The sequence below is a fragment of the Lotus japonicus genome, chromosome 1, assembly GCF_012489685.1.
Source record: "Lotus japonicus ecotype B-129 chromosome 1, LjGifu_v1.2".
Classification (NCBI taxonomy): domain Eukaryota; kingdom Viridiplantae; phylum Streptophyta; class Magnoliopsida; order Fabales; family Fabaceae; genus Lotus; species Lotus japonicus.
Genome location: NC_080041.1, coordinates 91,956,697 through 91,977,952, shown reverse-complemented (window position 1 = coordinate 91,977,952; position 21,256 = coordinate 91,956,697). Strand labels below are relative to the sequence as shown.

Sequence of the window (21,256 nt, the reverse complement as noted above, 5' to 3'; positions counted from 1 at the left end):
TATAACAAACATGAAAATTAGTTGGTAGTTGAATAACTAATTAATTTGAAAATATTATTGATCAGGTTTTAGTTTAGTTTAATGTATATAATACAATTTTTTTTTTGTTTTTTGGTGTATTTATAACAAAATTTCAATTTAATTATACATTTTAGTAGGTGTTTAAATAGCTAATGACTTAGGCAGTTTTATTCATTTTTAATATTTTAATATAATTTATTTAATACAAATGAAAATGTTAATACAAAGGTTCAAAGTAACTTTTACTTTTACATTTTAGTAGGTGGTGTAAAAAATAGTAATAAGTTTTTTTTTTAAATTCCTCAACTTATGATGAATAGTTATTATTAAATTAATTTTAATATATAAAAAATTAGAAAGTTTTACAATTAGAAAGAAGTATAAAAAATTACTATTAACTATGTAATATTGTTATTAGTGTAAAGTTAGTCAATTTCAATTATTATTATTACTTAAAAATTTCCCTCATTAATAATTAAAATTTAAATAATATTAATATTTTATTTAAAAATGAGAAATTGAAAAGTTTAACAATTACTAATTAAAAATTAAAAAAAAATTTAATAAAAATTTGTTTAACTTCATTATTTAATGCATTTAATACTTATAGCTCAAGTGAGCTTTACATATATATATAGATTTTATAGTGATAATTATTAAATGATGATTTAGATTAAAAAAAAGAGATAAATTGTATAGTTTCTTTTTTCATGGGCGGGCTATGCTCAAAAAAGAAAAGAAAAAAAGTAACACAAAATAAACTACTCCCTCACAAATGAGCTACTAGTTGCATCGGCAAACCAAAGAGGTTCCAACTACGGCGGAGGATCTTGAATAACTTGCATAGCATGATTCTGGCGAGCACCAGCCTTTGCAAGAAAATTCGCACAAGCATTTCCTTCCCCCAAAGGTGCTGCACATCATGCACCATCCAATCACGCTCCAATTAACAGATCTCTAATGTTACCAATTAGAGAAGCATACGTGCCAATTTTGGGAAGGAGGGGCTCGCTAGAGCAAATCCACTGTAGTGGAGGTAAAACAACGACAAAAGTTAAATAACTAAAACAAAAAGTTTAAGAATTTAGGCAATACATTATACATGTAATTTGTACGATGCATGACATCTGGCCAGCAAATGCGTTTAGTGGTGGTTTCTGTTGCCACTAAATATGGAGTGTAATAAAAAGTTTAGTAAGAGTTTTTAACCTCCAATAAACATGAAATTTTTTGGGGTCAGTGTAATATTTTTAAACCTCTAGGATATTTTTTAAGACTACTCTATAGATTGTGTTGGTCAGAAAAATCGAGATAACCTACATAGATGGTTTGTATCTATTTAGATGGTTATGTATTTCATTTATTAACATTTTGACATCATATTTTTTTTATGGTTAAAGTACACTAATTCCTGTCCAATTTTTTTTCGAAAGCAAAATATATTAAATAATGAGGAAATGATAAAGATATACAACCCTCCTCAAAAGGATAAAAAAAGGGCACATCCAGCAACAACCCAACATGCCCAAAGCACCTATCAAACCCACAAAGCACTTAAGAACAAACAGAAGCCTAAATTTTTTTAGAGTTACACTTAAATTCATCCTTAAATACACATTTCACCTCGAATATGTTTCTATAATGTGCTCTTTTTAAAAGATAAATCATGGTTAATTAATATAAAATAAAAGATAATATATTTGCCTCAATATAGGAACAAACCATGCATACATCATCATCCTAAGAGTTCCAAAACCATAGCAAAACTGTTGTTGCAAGCTGAAATGCTAATAGACGTCAGACGGACACAAATTTAACTGGTCATTATAGCGTCAATTGGAGTTAACATTGATGATCGGTAAGTATATGTTAGCTAGCATTGGCCTGACTACGTTATCTTTAAGTTGAATAGCTAGAGTTTTAAATCGATGTTGTGCGTAGTCTAGTTGACGTTAAAGAGAAAAATTTAGCGTAAGAGTCGGGAGTCGACGCTAATTTTTTACTTTAAAACATACTTTTCAAGTAGTGTCTCTTGTGAAAAGAGTTAAGGCTATTTGATCCTCACTAAACCTAAAGGTTTTGATTTTTCTTTTTTGTTGATGATATAGACACATTGTTTATTATATTTAACATGTTACTCTTGTATTTGGACTATGATTCTATTTAATACTCTCTTTTATTGAAATTTTCTTTGGCTTATAAAAAAACTCACATATAAATTGAATATATTCAACTTCTCATTGATGTTGCTATGGAGAACATGCAAGAAACATGACATGCCATTCATACCGTGTGAGCAAGAGAACAACTAATTAACTATAAATTGAACACTAATTACCTCATAATCTCGTTAATAATGAGTCATCATGGTGATTGGACCATTCCCTCTATATAATGAAAAGATCATTAAAAGAACTTGGTTAGAACATGAGCTCTAGTCTCCAAAGAACTTGCATAATTAATATCTCTATCTAAACCAAAAATCCAAAATCATGACCGCAGTTAGGTTGGAGTTAAGTAAGACTATACTGGTTATGATGATAGCAATTGTGATATCCGCACCATTAGCATTGATAGCATCCTCCTCATCACCGGCGCAGCCTCCAGCATCATCTATTGTTTGGCCGAGAAAGGATTACATGAACCAAGGAGATGAGTTTCATCGGTTCACTGAAGATGTAGAGGAGGACTATGGCATTTGGGACCAAACTCCTTTCTATGGCGGAGGAGGTAATGCCGCGCCTATTCCTCATTCGGATGGGAAATGATAATTTTGAATCATCTATGATTTGTTTTATTGCAGTTTTTAAATTAGTTTCCAACCACCATACCGCAATCTACTAGACTTGATAATGTTTTTATTTTCTCATTTGTGCTTGAATAATTCAAAATATAAGTTCTCATTGTACAAATAATTATACATCCCTTGATGCATCTAAGTAAAATTTATTTAAAGAAAGTCATGTTCTTTCTAATTTCTATTATCGATTTAAAAAGTCTTTCTGACACTCGTTTAATTTTTTCTTAAGTGAAAAATTTCAAATTTATGCTTTCATTCTTACCGTGGCTTAAATTGTTTATCATTAGATAAACATCTATTTTTTTATAGGCAAATATTAGTTGTTAATTGTTAGTATATTAGTTCATTCACCAGGGTTTGAACTCTGATCATTCACCTTTCAATACCCTTCATTTCCCTTAGCTCACAAGTCACAAGCTACACACACCTCGTTATTACTTGCAATTATGCTTGGGTTTGTGATTTAAGATTTTGTGAGATTTTTGATTTAGTAGTTAAGTTTTTAGTCTTTTACCCACTTATTTTGTTGGTTTGATCACTTACTGTACTTATATTGAGTGGAGGTTGTGAAAAATGCTAAAAGAATAACTTGAGAGGAGGTCACCATACTACTCATGTCAAAGCACACTTAATTGCAGGGTGAGGTTGTTTCAAGATTTAAAATTTGAGAAATAATGGTTCCAGAAATAATAAAGTAAATAATGGTTGTTTGCCAACTCTTGCGAATAGAGAAAATTCATTGGCGAGCCCCCTACTGCTTAGTGCACCGTGAAACGAGAGATTAGTCTCACGGCTGTCGGCTTTGGGATACCTTGGTCAAGATAAAAAAAAATAAAAATAAAAAAAAAGGAGTCTCCTGAAAAACAGAGGGGCATGGTTGATGTAGTGATTGTGTGCTCAAGTCACGGCGAGCAACATGCATTTCCCGCTAGCGCGAGAGAAATAAGCCATTTCATTATATTCTATTCCTCCGTCAAAGCAAGTGCGAATTTGAAGTTTGAACAAGCTCAGTTATTTTGGTGAATTTTCCTCCCTTTGTTTCATTTTCCTCCAACAAGTCACCACTCACCAACACAATATCACCGCTTCGAAATCTGATATCAGTTAACCGCTTCGGTTTCGTGTAACGCGATGGAGGAAACCCCATCGATGCTGTTGCCACCTACTCATAGATATGCAGCAGGTGCTCTCTTCGCTCTCGCACTTCACCACTCCCAAATTCACCAATCTCCAACCACCGCTCAGAACGCCGCTTCCGTTTCAGACGACCCCGAGCTTTGGATTCACGACAATTTCGGTTTGCTTTCGCCTGTTCTTAGGTATTCTATTCACTCCAATGCATGATTCAACTTAATGCTGTAACTATGGATCTTGATTTTGCATTGTGATTTTAATATGTTGATCAAATCAAAACTATCAGGTTCCTTGGAGTGGATGACCAATCCTCGAATGGCCTAAAGGAAACCGCCGGTTCCTCTTCCCAATTCAGGCATCACCTTGGATCTGTATGTTGTTTTTCATTGTCTTCCTTTTTCATTTTTCTATTTTAGGTTCAAATTTATTTGACATAGAGTTACTGTAATTTCATTCCAGTTCTTGAAATTACTGGCGGAGGAATCTGATGCGAATTCTTCGGAAAGATTGGATAAAGAAGCTGCATTGACCAAGGCTGTTGATGCAATGACTGAGAGCATGAGCACTGCTAGTATTGCTGAATCGTCGTCTGGGGAATCCGGAGGCCATGAGCAGAAGAGCCAAGATTATTTATGCAATACCACCGCTCCTCCGGTTGTTGAGCCCCATAGTGATAGTAAAACTAAAGACAGTGAGAGTTCAGCTTTGCTGCCTCAACAGAAACAAGCTTCCACTGAACTTGAAAATGTAACATTGGAGAAACCTCTGGAGGAGGCAAGTCTGATCAGTTACCAGAGGAAAGTGACAGTTCTTTACGCGCTTGTTTCGGCTTGTGTAGCGGATACGGCGGAGGTTGACAATAAGTGCTGTCGATCAAGGCAGGGCTATGATGCTCGTCACCGTGTGTCTTTGCGGTTGATTGCTACATGGCTTGGTGTCAAGTGGAATGAAATGGTCTGTGTGCTTGGAAATACGTACATGCTTTTCAAATACTATTATCAAATTATATATTACATTTTTCATGTGTGAATGTTCATAGAAAAAACACTCCTTAATGATGGGGTGTAGAATGTAGATATCGGTATGTCTATGGTTTGTTGGTTGTGGCAAAGTGATTCTTGGGCAGCAATTATTGCTAGAATTTCACCCCCAACATAATATTTTGCAGGAAGCAATGGAGTCCATGGTTGCTTTTTCTTTAATGAATTCATTGAGTGAAGCAGGTGCCAAGGAAGATGAATCTATAGGTTCAGAAAACAACTGGGATAAATGGAAGCGTGGAGGCATTATTGGAGCAGCTGCTGTAACTGGAGGAACCTTAATGGCTATAACTGGTGGTATATGTCTACATATCTGACTTACTAGTATCTTCATCTAACCCAAAGGTGTGGTAATACCAGTATCGTAAGTGTTGAAATGCTTTGGTAGGCCTGGCTGCCCCTGCAATTGCCCACGGATTGGGTGCTTTGGCTCCTACATTTGGCAGTATTGTTCCTTTCATTGGAGCTGGTGGATTTGCTGCAGCAGCAACTGCTACGGGGTCTGTTGCTGGATCTGTTGCTGTTGCTGCATCATTTGGAGGTGTGAAACATTTAATACTGGTTTATATAAGTTGTGAAAAACTCCGCCTATACTTGCGTAGCTGGTCCCAAGCCCGGCCAAAGGAGAAGGGTTGTGTTAGGCCTTGGCAGCCAATGTAGAACCTGTCGATATCATCAATATGGATCAAACTTATATAAGTTGTGAAAGCCTTTACCATTTATACAAGAAAACTGGAAATGCATTCTAGATTGTCTTTATAGATTAAGTATTCTATGGCCATGGACATATATAGATAAAGTATTCTGACATATATAAACTCTTTACTGACATTCATTAAGCAATCTTTTTCAGTGGTAGGCAACACTAGTTGAGTGACTTGGAAAGTTTTTCATTTCATGGGTAATGCTCAGTGACTTGGTTCTTTTGTACCTCAGCTGCTGGAGCTGGCCTTACTGGGAGTAAGATGGCTACAAGAATTGGAAGTCTTGAGGAATTTGAGTTGAAAGAAATTGGAGGCGTTCATCAAGGTGTAAGTTCCAAAATTTCATTATATCATACAAATTTCGCTGGACTATTAGGTGTTTCATGGGTTCAGGGGAAGTGGGGGAGGATGTTTTGGAGGTTTACTATGCACTTTGTGCAAGACTTGCTGATGAACCCATATGGATCTTAATTTTCAGCACCTAGCGGTCAGTATCTCCATTTCTGGGCTTGCATTTGAGGAGAAGGATTTTGTGAAACCTTGGGAAGGTCACTATGATAACTCAGAGAGGTATGGGAAAATAATCCTCTAGAGCTAGAAGTTTTGTTAAATTTTTATTACTGCACCGTATACATGTGCCCATGCTGTGGTCAGAATGCTGTTTTGTCTTTGCAATCCTCTTTGTGGCATTGATCTTGAGATTCACCTTTAATATATGGTTTTTATGAGCAAGCTCTTGTATAAGTCAAATATACTACATACGTACTAGAAATTTTATTTCTTGTCTTTAGTTTATTATTTCAGGATACCGTACAGTTAGGGATCGAAATAATGAAAGGGCTGCTTGGAAGGTGCGTCCCTAAATAGAGACACCTGCACAGCCAAACAGCAGGTCCCGGCTAAACCTGCGCAACCCCTGGACCACCAGGCCCAGGCGCTGAAACAAGCCCAGGCCTCTTCCTCCTAGTGCAGACCTTCCAAGTAGCCCTTTCAGTATTTTGATTCCTAAAACTTACATGTTAAAGTGGAAGGTTACGTGAATGATCAATCTTTTAAAGTATATAATGTCTTACTATCACTTTGTATTGCCGATCCTCTAATTAATTATTAATTTTACTAAATGTTTTATCTGAGTGATTAAAATCTAGTTTCAATTTCAGTTGCATTCTCAATATTTTTGTTGCTTTATAGGTATGTGCTCCAATATGAGTCTAAAAATTTGATTGCTCTGAGCACTGCCATCCAGGATTGGCTTACTTCAAGTAGTTTCGTTGAACCCTGTGTCTGTTTGAGTAATGATCAAATATATTTGAAATATTCAAACTGAAAGCATGTGATGGTTAATATTTTAGAAATTGCGGTTGAGTTGATGAAAGGAGGCGCCATGATGACGGTATTAAGCACACTTGTGGCAGCATTAGCATGGCCAGCAACTTTAGTTACTACATTTGATCTTATAGACAGCAAATGGGCAGTTGCTATAGACAGGTAAGTGTTTTTCATGGTCGTAGTACCCATTTTATATACATGCAAACATGTTATGATGTCCATTTAAAGCGACAAACACATGGAGCCCAATTTTTTTGCAAATGAGACAGATGATAATTCGCTCTAAATTTGTAGTTCTAGGCTTCTAGCATTACTCATGATCTTATGGATTTAATTTTATGGACTTGAATGTACCATTCAAGAACATATACTTGACATCAAGTTGATAGATCTTTATTGCTAAAGCTAGTAACGTTTTGATGGTATCTAGTAGTGCTACTTGAGCATATATAATTCTGAAGATAAATTCCATATTGTTGTACACAGCCCATGGACGCCAACCTCGCTTTGAGCTTGTTATTAAAACTTCTCTCATTACCTAAATTAGTTCTGGAAACGTACTTCACCCAAACTTTAGTTATCAATCTACCTTTTCCATGTATGATTCTTGTTGGTCGATCTTAAGTCTTCATCCATTACTTATCTCTAAACAATCTTTAATGCTTCCTCAAATCCTACAAGCCCAAGTATAGTTACATCACATCTTTCATATTAGCTTGCCTCTCTCTTTGTTGGAGCAGATCCGACAAGGCTGGTAAGGTGCTTGCGGAGGTGTTGCTGAAAGGCTTGCAAGGAAACAGGTGACACCGTCTATTATTATTGTAAAAGGTTGATGGTAATGTTGCCACATTGTATAAAATACAATAATTTGGAGCTTTCTATTATGGTCCAGGCCTGTGACACTAGTAGGTTTCTCGTTGGGAGCCCGTGTTATTTTCAAGTGTCTCCAATTCTTGGCTGACTCTGATGGGGACAATGGTAACCTGGAATCATTGCTTCTTGATTTTCTCAGATATTATGTTTAGACTGTTTGGTGAATAAAATCTTCATATTATGCTAACGTCTACAGCTGGACTAGTCGAAAAGGTTGTTTTCCTTGGAGCACCCATCTCAATTAATGACGAAAATTGGAAGGCCGCTAGAAAGGTACGTGGAAGTGTGAAACTTCTCCACATTTTTTAAGTTCTTCATCCATTGACTTTTTCTTAAGTATTTGATGATCCTACCACTAGCAGATGGTGGCTGGAAGGTTTGTGAACGCTTACTCGACAAATGACTGGACCCTTGGTATAACTTTCCGAGCCAGGTATGGGCTATCTATATATGTTTAAGCCATGCTAGCAAAAATGTTGGATATTTAACTAAATCTCATTATATCTGTAATTATAGCAACGACAAGTCGACAACCATGTCTTTGTCACTGAAAGGTAGTAATAGCTTCTTGTGATGGGGAAATCTCTTTACACTTGGCTGTCACATTGTAAACGTCAAACAGTTGAAAGTAAAGTGCAACACTTTTTTCACTCCACCCTCCCTATCCGAGCGCATGAAACTTTGAAGTCATGATTTCCCCCCATTATTCAATCTCTACAAAGCAACAATGGTTAAAAATAGAAGATTTTAAATCCCAATCAAATTTCTCCCCTCTCCTTATTTTCCACTCTCCCTACCAAGCATGCCCTTAAGAGAGCATAAGCTCATAAATATATTTTGAAATATTTTTGCATGCACAGTTTACTTTCACAAGGATTAGCTGGAATCCAACCTGTTGATGTTCCCGGGATTGAGAATGTAAGCTCTTCATATCCTATTCTCAATAAAACTGTTTATTAATTTATGATGTATTGCTTGAAGGTGCTATTATTTTCTTTTGTTGCTGTGCAGGTTGATGTGACACAACTTATAGAAGGCCACTCTTCCTACCTGTGGAAGACACAGAAAATCCTGGAGCAGCTTGAACTGGACAATTATTTTGCTGTTTTCAGGAGCGAACAAGAAAGGCCCCATGAAGAGAAGAGTATAGTGAACTAGCTTCCTTTTCTCCATTCCTCCATTCTTCTCTCCCCCTATATTTGCTTTCATGAGAGATTAATATCAACGAGTTTTCTCTAGGCTACTGCCTGCTCATTTGCCATAGGTATAGGTAAATAAAACTAAAAACTACTCCCTCCGTTCCTATTTATCTGTCCACTTTGAGAAAAATAATTTGTTCCTATTTAACTGTCCATTTAGCATTTCAAGAGAGTATTAAATGATGTTTTTACAACTAATACCCTTATCAGAATAATAAATGAAGAAAGATAAAAGGCAAATTAAAGGGTAAAAATGAAAAACTAATACTACTTTTATGAAAACCAACAAAATTAATTGCACTCCTTAATATGTGTGTTTCTTCTCTTCCCGGACAGTTAAATAGGAACGGAGGGAGTAGTTGTTTTGGAAGTACTGTCGGCAATGATTTGTATCTTCTATGCATTTGTATTCCTTGCAGTCAAGGGAATCTCATGTTCATGCATTCAAGCACTTCGTTTCTGAAAGCTCACATTTTGAGTTATTATTCCAAGTTACTTCTTATAACTTCAAATGTGAGTGGTCTTAAAATGTGCCTCGCCCGATGAAGATCAAACGACTAAAAACGCTTGAATGCGTGAAAGCGGGATTTCTCTTACGGCAAGGAATCCAAATCCGTTTTCTACATGATGCAATGAGAAAGAAGAGTCATCTGGGAACTATGGACAATATGACCTAGAAGCAAGCATAGGGAGCTTTATTTAAGTGACTAGTGCTAGTTATAAGTCCACCAATAAAACAAGGGAGCGGACTGTGGTAACTGGTAAGTGACTACCAACCTTTTCGCTTGATTGCTAAAGCCGAAATGCCTTGTGAGAATTTACCCAAAAAAAAATGTCTCCACGGAAAGAAGCTAAACATTATTCTATTCGATCATTACTCATTAGATTAGATTGCTTAATCCTAATCAAGTTAGATATGATAAGGTTGCTTGAAGATTAAGGTAGAACTTAAGTGGTCACCTTAGTCTAGGAATATCAGTTCATCCTTTGAAAGTATTGGCTATTGCCATTAGATATTACTATAACTGACGTATTATCCCTGAATGTAAATGAAGGTGCTTGTTTCAATACAATGATTTTTGTAATTAAATGTATACATCATGGCTGGTTAGTATTGGTTTTCACGTGGGTGGGTGGATAATTTACTTTTTAAGCCATTGGACTATTTGAGCACCTATCTGGTCCTGTACTTAATTTTATCATCCGTCTCTATTAAACCACTATTTAGGTCTTGTAGCATACGTTCTAATGCTACGGTATCGTAGGCTTAAAGGTCAAGAAATAGTAACTCATACGACAGAGGAAAGGGCGTGTATAACAAGGTGATGGAGGTGGTCAACACCAACAAGTGAATTGATGATGCATGATAAGCCTATACGAGGGTTCATCTTCATCCTTACCCTTCTCATGTAATTGTTATTGATTAATTTGATGAATGGTGAATTAGAATATTCAAAAAAAAATTGGTACATCCTCTTTAAAGTTTTCAAATGTGTCCATTGAATATCGACCCAAAAGTATTTTGGTGCTCTGTCGTTAAGAGCATCTCCAATGCTAGTTCTTATTTCTTAGTTCTTAGCACTATTTATGTGGGCCCGTACTGCCACATGTGTTTAAGCAACTCTATGCACATTTTGCTCCAACCATGAGTTCTTAGTTCTTAGTTCTTAGCACTATTCATTTGGTCCCACAATATCATTATAGTAGTAATATTTTTTACTTTCATATAATTTTGATTTAAATTTAAATGCTAATTCAATATCTAAATTAAATGAATTGATGAATGAGAGAGAAAAAATTAACTTTTCATGCTAAGAACTCAAAAAGTAAAACATCTTATATAAGAGCATCTCCAATGCTAGTTCTTATTTCTTAGTTCTTAGCACTATTTATGTGGGCCCGTACTGCCACATGTGTTTAAGCAACTCTATGCACATTTTGCTCCAACCATGAGTTCTTAGTTCTTAGTTCTTAGCACTATTCATTTGGTCCCACAATATCATTATAGTAGTAATATTTTTTACTTTCATATAATTTTGATTTAAATTTAAATGCTAATTCAATATCTAAATTAAATGAATTGATGAATGAGAGAGAAAAAATTAACTTTTCATGCTAAGAACTCAAAAAGTAAAACATCTTATATAAGAGCATCTCCAATGCTAGTTCTTATTTCTTAGTTCTTAGCACTATTCATGTGGGCCCGTATTGCCACATGTGTTTAAGCAACTCTCAAGTAATTTTGCTCCAACCATGAGTTCTTAGTTTTTAGTTCTTACTACTACTCATTTGGTCCCACCAACCACATTATTTATACTTTTTTTTCCATAAAGTAATAAAACAAAACTCATAAGGTAATAAAGTAATTTGGATGAGAGAGAAATAATTAATATTTTAAGCTAAGAACTCAAAAAGCAAAACATCTTATATAAGAACCGAGTTCTTATTTTTAAGAACTAAGGAGTCCATGTCAGCACCTCCAATGGTAAAGTTCTTAGTTCTTAGTTCTTAACCCCAAAATAAGAACTAAGAACCTTGCATTGGAGATGCTCTAAGTATGCTAAATGGTACAACTACAAACAGTAATCCAGGGCCTGCATTTTCGATCTGGTATTCTTTTTTTACAATAAATTTTGTGCTTTTAATAAATCTTTACCATTGCAAAAAAGGGGTTTTTGACATGTAGATATGGCATTGATTTGATTAATTTGATTAAAGTCTCAAAAGTTACATTAAGGTTGTTTTTTAGAAATATCATGTACACCTTTCAAGTTGAGACATTGATATTGACCCTCCAAAACCAAAAGAACAAAAATGATGGAAGAAATCTTGTTGAAAATTAGATATCCTCGACCCAACTACAGAATTAATGGGGGTAGTGCATGTCCAAATAGAATTTAGCTACTCTAAAGAGAAAAGCACTTTAGATTCATAGAGTAAAGTAAGTCATAATAACTATTGATTCAAAAATTAATGGTTGAAGTATATATAACGTCATAACTTCTTATACATTTGTAAGTAGATCACAATCTCAACGGTTGATTTCTCAATTAAGGATTGCCATGACTTAATTTATTGACTTGGTTTAGATGAGATAAATCCAAACCATGTAATGCACATTTTAATATATTTTCATAATATTTTTATGCTCAAATCTCTATTACTATAAGAATGATATGCAGGACAGGCTAAAGGTGGGGCTGGTGTGCAGTGTTAGTGGAATAGTGGGATTAGTTTGGGGGGCAGTTCATGTATGATGTATCAGCAAGTGGCTAAAGTGGGGACAAAACAAAGTGAGGAGCAAGGCATCGAGCTTAACAGTTTAGAATTTCTTATAGATCTAATTAGGTGGGTAGTGGGAGACAGACATTGCTGATAACGGTTCATTGTTCTCTCTATATATATAAGCTCTAAAGGAGACAGCATGCGTACTATAATATCCAACAGTGTGCCAAAAGATGGCGACCTTGAGAAATTATTGGGTTCTCTGTCTTATTCTTGTCATGGCAATTGTTGGGCTAAAAGGTGACGAGCTCAAAAATGGCAATGCTCCTAGTCAAGGCAATGCCACTTTTGTTACTTTCTCAGGTCAAGGTGTAAATGAAGGTGCAAAGGAAAAACACAAAACCTCCTACTCCTACAATGATAATGTTGACAAAGGTAATTATTATAGTGGAGGAGGAGGGGGTGGTGGTGGTGGTGGTGGGGGAGGAGGCGGCGGCAGAGGAGGTGGGGGTGGTGGCGGTTATGGGTGGGGATGGGGTGGTGGAGGAGGAGGTGGTGGAGGGGGAGGAGGAGGTGGTGGTGGAGGAGGAGGAGGAGGAGGGGGTGGGTGGTGGAAATGGGGGTGTGGAGGCCAACCAAGACATGGTAAAAGAAAGGGAGGGGGAAGAGGTCAACCTCCTCATTATAATTCAAATAGGAAGAACATGTCTGAGAAGGAAGATTATGTTATGGGTGAGTTTGCACAATGCATGGCAAGAACTCGATGCAGAGGCATGAAGTTGGATTGTCCTCTTCATTGTGGCGGACCTTGTTACTATGATTGTCATCATATGTGTAAGGCTCATTGTCGCAGACCCTGAAATGCTTTCACCCTTTCTAAGCCATTATTTTTTTCATATTAATCTATTTCTTTTCATCAATATTAGATCTTTGTATTTTTGGGTAATTTGAAGTTAGTACCAGACTGTTTCATCCCTGAACTTGAAACGCGCTTACAAAAAACATTTATAAATAATGAAATAATAATTAATCCGACTATAATTCTAAATTCTAATCACTTAACTGGCGCAACGATGAACTCTTGCCACTAAACATATTCTAGCTTTGTTTAAGACGTTAGTGATTGGAACCACTAAGTAAAATGAAGACAAAAGCACCATCCAAGTCCAAGCATACGGAATATTCTTTGCTTTTGTCACATGAAAAGCTGAGTGAACTACTAACTAATTAAAGTGACTACAATGTGTTTTATTCCGAAATTAATGTCCATCGGTGCTTGCTGTGGTACCTCAATTTAAATGAGGGTACGGTACCTTAAATGATGTAAAACCACTTTATCTCCAATTTTTTTTACTTCTAAAAGCCTCTAGACTCATCATTCATGAGCATTTTAGTAGATTATTTCATTATCTTGTTGTTCGCCAGACACCAATTTCCATAACTCACCCTTATTATGGTCAATAACTCTCTTGTTCTTACATCGCATACATTTCCACTTCCACCACTAGATTCTGACTTAAAAAGAGCTGGAACAACGGACATGATGTCTAAGATTCCAACAAAAGTTAAAAGGTCTAATTTTCTCTTTTTTTTTGCCATTCAATTTCATAATTTCATCTAGTTGGGGTACTGTACCCAAAAGAATTTCTGGGTACCACAGAATTTGCCTATAATCTATTCCTATATTGGTTATTTGGTTGAGTCCATTCGCAGAAAGAGGCACATGATCGAGATCGACTCTAAACATATCCTAAAGAGGAGGCACCAAATCTACATTCATATCTGCTAGCTGTGTGACAAAGTCTTGAATGCATTTTTCTCCTTTTAATAATAAGAATCGTGTGTTTTGTTGTTTATCGAAAAAATTGCAATATAATATATGGGTACTTGAATTGTGGGTAATAGGTATGAAAATGGTTATAGGTATAAGGGTGAGTATTAAAGTTGCTATCTACGAGTATGAGAATGTGTATTGAGTATTTTTCTTAAAATTCATGTGTGGGAGTGAGGCTTGTCAAAAAAAATGTATGGGAGTGAGCCAACTCCTCAATTTCCAAAGCAAGCTTCCAAATTTGTAATATAGAAGTGCATTGAAGATAGTATCACAATTTTAACAATCTTTGAAATTAGTCAATAGAAATATTTCAAAATTGAACTCAACCGATTCTCGAATCCAAAAGCAGTAATTTTCAACTAACAGATTGCTGTTTATGCTTCTAAATATAATGTAAGGTAAAATTGCTCAAAGATTTAAGAAAGAAAATGCTGTTCAAACAGTAGTATGCGTCCTTTGCACTTGCATAAGCAATAAAGTTTCAGATTCAGCATTGGCGGTGACAAGAAGCACTCAGGGTTGGGATGAATTTGCCATATCAGAACTTTGGGGTTGAAGAATCATCAACCTTCACAGGCAAAGGAACATGGGGAAGAATAGTGAAGAGCTGCAGAAGTTTTCCATTCCACCAATAAAAGTATTGACATGCAATAGCAGGGTCACTCCTTAGCAAAAATCAGAAAGTGCAGAAGAAATAAGAAGCACCTTCTGTGTTAGTGGACCTCTTGCTACCATTTACAATTACACTCCATTGTCAGTCATATGCTCCAGGAACTGCTTCACACAACTTTCATTTGTCTCAAATATGAATGGCATGCTCTTCAACTGCAAAATAAACCATATCTGCTTTATATTCTATATTTGCATAATTTCAAATTTATCTTTCATCTTCAGCATTTTTCTGTTCTTGCCGCAAGCTACTGTAGTCTCCATTTTTTTATCAGGAAAAAAAAAATCGGTTCCAATAAGAAAATTCACATTGAGGCTACTCATGCCAATCAATCAAATTTGAAAGGAGCTACAAGAGCTCATAGTATCATACCTCAATCAGATAATCGGAATGCAGTCTTTGACACTGACCAGTGCGCACTTCTTTGTTATTTACAAGGATTGAACTCCTGCCCAAGTTTTTAATGTAGAAAGATCCATCTTTGTCCATCTTTATAATTGCCTACAGATTAGCAAGGAAAAACATAATTAATACCTAACCATCTGCGCTTCCAATTTATGTCACAAACTACACATGAAAAAATTAATAATCCACCCGAACTATTATTTGAATTTATATTTATAGTATGTCCTCACAATACTTTAAGTAGAATGTCGATTACAGCATCCACACCAGATGAGACAGTTTGATCCTGTGGTAAGATCAATAACCCTAATGCACTAGAGGATATATAGACACTTGATGCACAAGAATAAATAACATCTATTCACAATTCTTCCTCCACTAGACTCTTAATAAGGCATTGGTTTTCTCTTTGAAGCTAAAATTTGGAGGAAAAGACAAGTATGGGGTATGATTTTCTCTTTGAAGAGAAAGAATGTAGGTGCTTTACCGTGAAAAGTATTTCATGAAGCATACAGAGATGTTTGTAGTATAACTAATTTTCTGATGTAAACACAGTTTTGTCCAAATTTAAAAGTAGAACATGCATGTCTTTATCAGAAACTATCAAAATGCAACAACTTTGTTGCTGCTACATTAACATTTAAGTCAAAGTTAGTAAAGAAGTAAATATAACAAACCTGACGTCGAGATATTGTATTGGCATTCCCTTCTCTGCTCAAGTCAATGTCCACAGGAACACCTTCTGCTGCTCGTCCAAGTAAAACCTGCAGGATGAATTGAGCCATCATTAAAAGCATCGTCCAATGTCTTAAATTTAATCTTGACCACAATTTCAATCAGATTTTCTGTCACGCATCACAAGTAATCTTCACTATTTTAGCTTCTATGTGCTAGGAAATAACAAAGTCTATTTCAGCAGGGCACTTTTCCCTAGCACATTCATGTTTATAATTGATTAATTAACAGGCCTGTCCAAATATTATTTCCTAGACTGTTTGAACAAATGACTCAAATTTACAAATCAATCGCTGTGTCACGTCAAGACAGAAAAACAATCTGAATAAAACATCCAGAAAGATGTGTAACTATGTATGTAATATGCCTGTGAGATAATTTTAGCAGTAGTGAAGTTATTACAAAAAATAACATGACCTCATTATGCTTTAAATATTCAAAAAAAGAATCAATGGAAAAGATTCTCAGATGACTAGTAGATCAAGTAAATTTACATGCCCAAATACCTCGGCTTTCTTAATATAATGCTTTGAGCGGCGACCATATAAAATAGCAAATGCTCCATGTGAAGCAATGGCCCTCTGCGTAATAGAATCAGCACCCTGTTCCAGCCTTACGATAGCTTGCTTAGTTTCCTCATGCTGATAACTTGATACTAAATCATAATCAGAATACACATTGTTAAGCTATCATACAGTAGAGGTAACAATGAAAAATTAAATGGTTTACGCGAGCATATTTCATGACCTTTAGTTCTTAGATTTATTTAGCATAAACAATGTGATCATATTTCATGGACATATCTTGATCAAGGCAAACATTAACACATATTTCGTAAATATTTCACAAATTCAATATACTATGCAATTGATTTGCAGAATTGCATGGTAAGTATGATAACATGAATTCTAGCAACAAAAGTACAGCCAAAGCTCACTCCAGAAAGGATCTATCTCATTTTATATTTATTCAGAAATTGCAGAAATATGGGCAACCACAAGGAAGAGAATAAGTCCAAAGTGGCTATTAACTGCCCAAGTATCTGAAGTGTGTTCCCATACTATAAGGCAAGTATCAGAAAAGCATCAAGAAAAAGAAATGTTATTCAGTTGGGTCATTAATTCATGTTAGGTGTCCCTTCTCTCGGAGCAAAAAAACAAAGAAACAAGTGGGCACAAAGCAAGCAACAGCTGTTAAAATTCATAGCTCTGCAATACCTTCCTCATTATAATACAAATCCTGATCATCAGGATCCAAGTCCATATCAAGTACCTGTAGAAGTGAAGAATGAATATGTCAGGAAATAGCAACAGACATGAAAAAAGTGTTAACAGTTGACTGGAAGTTCAATTCAACACGCCTTACCATTGCCTCTATATCAGAATAATAAGGAACATCATCATCACTTTCTATAGAATCCTCGTCCTCCTCAGGAACATCTGAGGATCCCATTTCAGTATGTTGCAATTGATGATTTTCAAGTGACAAGGCTACATCTTGTTCCTGTTGTATGCTAGAACCATTAGGTTTAGGATGGTTCCTCAAGTCATTAGAACCAACGCCTGGTTTCTCAATCAAAGAATTTGTCGCACAATTGCTCAGATGCTTTGCCAAGCCAACCTTGGTAGGCTCTTCCTTTGTATTTTCATGCAGAGGAGCATTGGTTGTGTTTGCAGCATTATTGTTTCCAACTAAGCCACCAGAAACAATAACTGCACTCCTAGACACTGTGTGTGATGCATGACCATAGGGCAACTCACATTTTACCTTAGAACCACAAACAGGCCCTGGGAGTTGAGATCCCATCATCTGAGAAGGCTGTCTGGAGTTTTTTTGTTCAACCTGCATCAAAGTTTTACCTCTTTCACTAGCTCTATGATTACTAAATCCATAATCATGAGAAGTTGACGGAATTGATTTACTGAATTCTCTAGATTTTGATTTATGTGAATGAGAAAATGTTGACTGAGGCACATCAAAGGGTAGGAAAACGTCATCATTGGATGGAACTTCTGGGTCCTCAGTATTCAGTACACAGTTAATAACTCCGTTAACTAGTTCAGGAAAATGAGGATCTTTAGCTGAGGCAGAAGGTGGCATTTGGAACTCTATTTTGTGAACTACTTGCACACTACTGCATTGCGACTCCGAGTTATCATCTACTTTTGCATGGCATGGAACTGAAAGATCTGCAACATGGGCATGTGAGTCCAATAACAACTCTGTTTCAGCCTTTTCAGGTACCTGATCTGGACTAACATCCATTGGAGGATATCGCAAGAGCAAACTTAAATCATCATAGTAAGCCTTATCAATCCCATCTTTTCTATCACCATTCATCAAAAACAGTTCATCATCATCAAATTCCAGTTCATTAGACAGGTCAGCCAGACCGCAAGCAACAGAATCTTTTAAACCACCATCATACTGAAAATTAACTACTGGAATGTTCTCATCTGTTCTCCATAATTCAGTCATTTCAGGCACTTCAGGCAGCGGAGATAATGGTAAGGCGTTAAATGATGTCCCACACTCTAACTCAGGTGAATCAAACAGATTATTTTCATAAAACGCAGAACACAAATTTTCATGATCATTGTCGACATGATCCAATGCAGATAAACGCATATTATCATCTCCAATCAAGTTATCTACATCCATATTTTCTGGAACCCCCAATTCCTCAGCAGCTCCATTCAAAGACACATCATCACCACGAATTTGCAATCCTTCCTCAAGTATACTATTTTGCTCAATGGGAAGATTGTCTTCAACTGCATGGTCAGCTCCAGGGTAAACCACACGATCAGTATCTCCATCAATTGCATCATTACCATCAATCATATTTTCAGGAAAAACGCATTGCGCCGGATCAAGATCTGAAAAGTGATTCGAAGTTGCACCATCGGGTATGCTATTTTCAGGCAAAGGCTCGCTTCCGTTCAGCCCGTAATCGCCATTTTCCGGATCAACTAGAAAATTGAAGTCCATGGAAGTTGCCGAGTCCTTGCGTAACCTCTTCCGCATGGCATAATAAGAAGAACGGACACTTTTACATTTACTCCTTACAGAAACAGATTTACGTCCTTTCGAATGCCCAAAATTAAAAAACCTTGACGGGAGAGGCGTCGCACGAGTCTCAAAGTCTGCCATGGTTGCAGCAGATTCCGCAGATACAACAGGATCATAGAGGATAGAATACCATCTATCTTGTATTTCTTTAATACTATATCTTCGAGAAAACTTCACTGCGCCTTTCGCCAGTGATTCCAAGGAAGCACCAGACTGCAAATGAAAAACTCAAGATTAATCTTCTAAACATAAATCCTATAATGTTTGTCTCTAAAATTAAAGCGAGAAAACATAAAAAGAATATCAGATTCATGTTAGCTCAAAGTGCATGCCCCTAATCAGACATAAACATTAACATTCAAATTAACAAACAAAAATACAACTATGGGCCTCACTACATCAATGACTTGCAAATTTCACCAATGATTGACACTATAATTTGTGTGTAATTCATATCAGTGTTGAAGCTATAAGCAAAAGAGAAAGAAGAAAAAACGCATAGCAGCAGAAGAGAAAGAAACTCAAAGCAGAAATCAGAAAGAACCTCAACGGCGTTTTTGAGGAGAAAATCGTCCTCACGAGTCCACGGGAAAACGGTGGGAAGAGCTCCCATGGCGAAAACAGTGACTGACGGTGTCTCCGGCGAGAACACAGCGTCTGTGTTGTGAATGAATGAGTGGTTGGTCCTCCTCCTTCTTCTCCTCCGTTCAGGGTTTTAAGCCGTTTTCCTTATACGCCGCAACGCAAAACCCCACTAATGCAACGGCTTTTTCTTTTTTCCCTTTTTTTTCTTCTGCTACAATTTTCAATTGAATCAATTAGGATTTGATTTTGATATAACAAAAGAGCAATTTCTGTGTAATTCCATTTTTTTAGGGGTTACAGATCACCAATGTGATTTGTGAATATACATCATACATGTAAGGGGATGTATTATTTTTTGATGCATCGGAAAAAATAAGGGATTGTATTTGATGAGAAGAGTATTATAAAAAATAAAAAAAAACTGATGAGAAATGTGTAAAAAAAATCAGTTTTTAATACTTAAAAATTATTGTTTAAATTTTAATTATTAACAACAATTTGAGATTTTATAGTAACAAGTAAAATTAATAAAAATATTAAAATTGAAATTGACTAGACCATCAAATTAAAAAATATTATTTATTTATTAATAACCTTTTATTTTTTCACTATATTAATTACTAATTATTTTTATTTTAATTATTAATCACAATGAGGTAAAAGATTAAATAGTACTCATTTAATAAATAAAATTAATTAACTTGACCAAATAACAGTATCAATTAGTTCTATCAAAAAAAAAAACCAGTATCAATTAGTTATTGATGATCTTTTATATTCATAACTAATTGTTTCGGAAAAAAAATATATTCATAACTAATTGATTTTCTTCTTTTAACAAAAAAATATTCATAACTAATTGTAAAATTTTTCAATTTCTCATATATTTATTTAAGTATAGAAGAATTCACTTGATAAAAATATATACAAGTAAAATTGACTTTTATATCCCCAAGTCTGTTACAATTAGTAACTACTTTTTTTTTTTGAACTCGCAATTACTAACTGCTTAATAATGTTATTAATGTTCGTTCAAAAAAAATAATGTTATTAATATATAGTCAAGTCTTTTTTTGACGGGGTATAGTTCAAGTCAAATTTACTTGTATATATATATTTTTTTTGAACCATTACTTCATTTACTTGTATATATTATTATTTTTAAATATGAGAAACTGTTAAGTTGTACTATTCATAGCTAAAATATATATATATATATAAAAATAAGTAAATGAAGTAATGGTTAAAAAATATATATCTTCTAACTTAAGTTTCAAGGTTTTTTACTGTTCACCCGTGCCATTTTTTTTTTGTTACCACTGCAGTTGCTGTTGGGCCTGTTCGGTTCGTGGGCTGCATTTGTAGGATACCTTCTGTCTCTTTCACTTCTTCGCGTGATCTCCCTTGCCAGCCGTCGTCCCCCATCTGAGCATCATCTACCTTCTAGCCACCATGCCTGCAACTCTACTCGTGGTCCATCTTGTCATCACATCACATATACTAATCTCACAGCAAAAAAAACACGTGTTTGAGATTTTCCAGCAAATCCAAGCCTAACCATGCCAAAACCCATAGCCACTTGATTCGATTGAACAAACAGTTACTGATGCAATGCTATAGCTCGTGAATT

At 35.5% G+C, this 21,256-nt stretch overlaps 3 protein-coding genes across 5 annotated transcripts; 2 read left to right on the top strand and 1 right to left on the bottom strand.

Annotated features, from left to right (window-relative positions):
• The first annotated feature begins 3,523 nt into the window (after positions 1-3,523).
• LOC130727787 (uncharacterized) lies at positions 3,524-9,139 on the top strand. Of its 2 annotated transcripts, XM_057579035.1 has the most exons (15): positions 3,679-4,140; positions 4,242-4,326; positions 4,415-4,909; positions 5,124-5,292; positions 5,384-5,536; positions 5,932-6,026; positions 6,178-6,269; positions 6,891-6,961; positions 7,052-7,187; positions 7,769-7,828; positions 7,921-8,006; positions 8,098-8,174; positions 8,264-8,334; positions 8,762-8,819; positions 8,913-9,139. In XM_057579035.1, the coding sequence occupies exons 1-15, from the start codon at positions 3,953-3,955 to the stop codon at positions 9,057-9,059; spliced, it is 1,983 nt and encodes a 660-aa protein (XP_057435018.1). In that variant the 5' UTR covers positions 3,679-3,952; the 3' UTR covers positions 9,060-9,139. The 2 variants fall into 2 exon arrangements, with proteins under 2 accessions (XP_057435019.1, XP_057435018.1); XM_057579036.1 differs by lacking the exons at positions 8,762-8,819; positions 8,913-9,139 and adding an exon at positions 8,418-8,753 and having other exon boundaries at positions 3,524-4,140.
• Positions 9,140-12,558: 3,419 nt separating this feature from the next.
• LOC130712001 (putative glycine-rich cell wall structural protein 1) lies at positions 12,559-14,301 on the top strand. The gene is made up of 2 exons (XM_057561822.1): positions 12,559-12,877; positions 14,231-14,301. Exons 1-2 carry the CDS (start codon positions 12,559-12,561, stop codon positions 14,299-14,301), a joined length of 390 nt encoding a protein of 129 aa, XP_057417805.1.
• Positions 14,302-14,451: 150 nt separating this feature from the next.
• LOC130727786 (uncharacterized) lies at positions 14,452-19,849 on the bottom strand. Of its 2 annotated transcripts, XM_057579034.1 has the most exons (8): positions 19,586-19,849; positions 17,335-19,254; positions 17,187-17,241; positions 16,476-16,624; positions 15,912-15,998; positions 15,202-15,330; positions 14,865-14,984; positions 14,452-14,727 (listed from the first exon to the last, which is right to left on the bottom strand). In XM_057579034.1, the coding sequence occupies exons 1-7, from the start codon at positions 19,652-19,654 to the stop codon at positions 14,901-14,903; spliced, it is 2,493 nt and encodes an 830-aa protein (XP_057435017.1). In that variant the 5' UTR covers positions 19,655-19,849; the 3' UTR covers positions 14,452-14,727; positions 14,865-14,900. The 2 variants fall into 2 exon arrangements, with proteins under 2 accessions (XP_057435017.1, XP_057435016.1); XM_057579033.1 differs by having other exon boundaries at positions 14,452-14,984.
• Between the last annotated feature and the right edge of the window lie 1,407 nt (positions 19,850-21,256).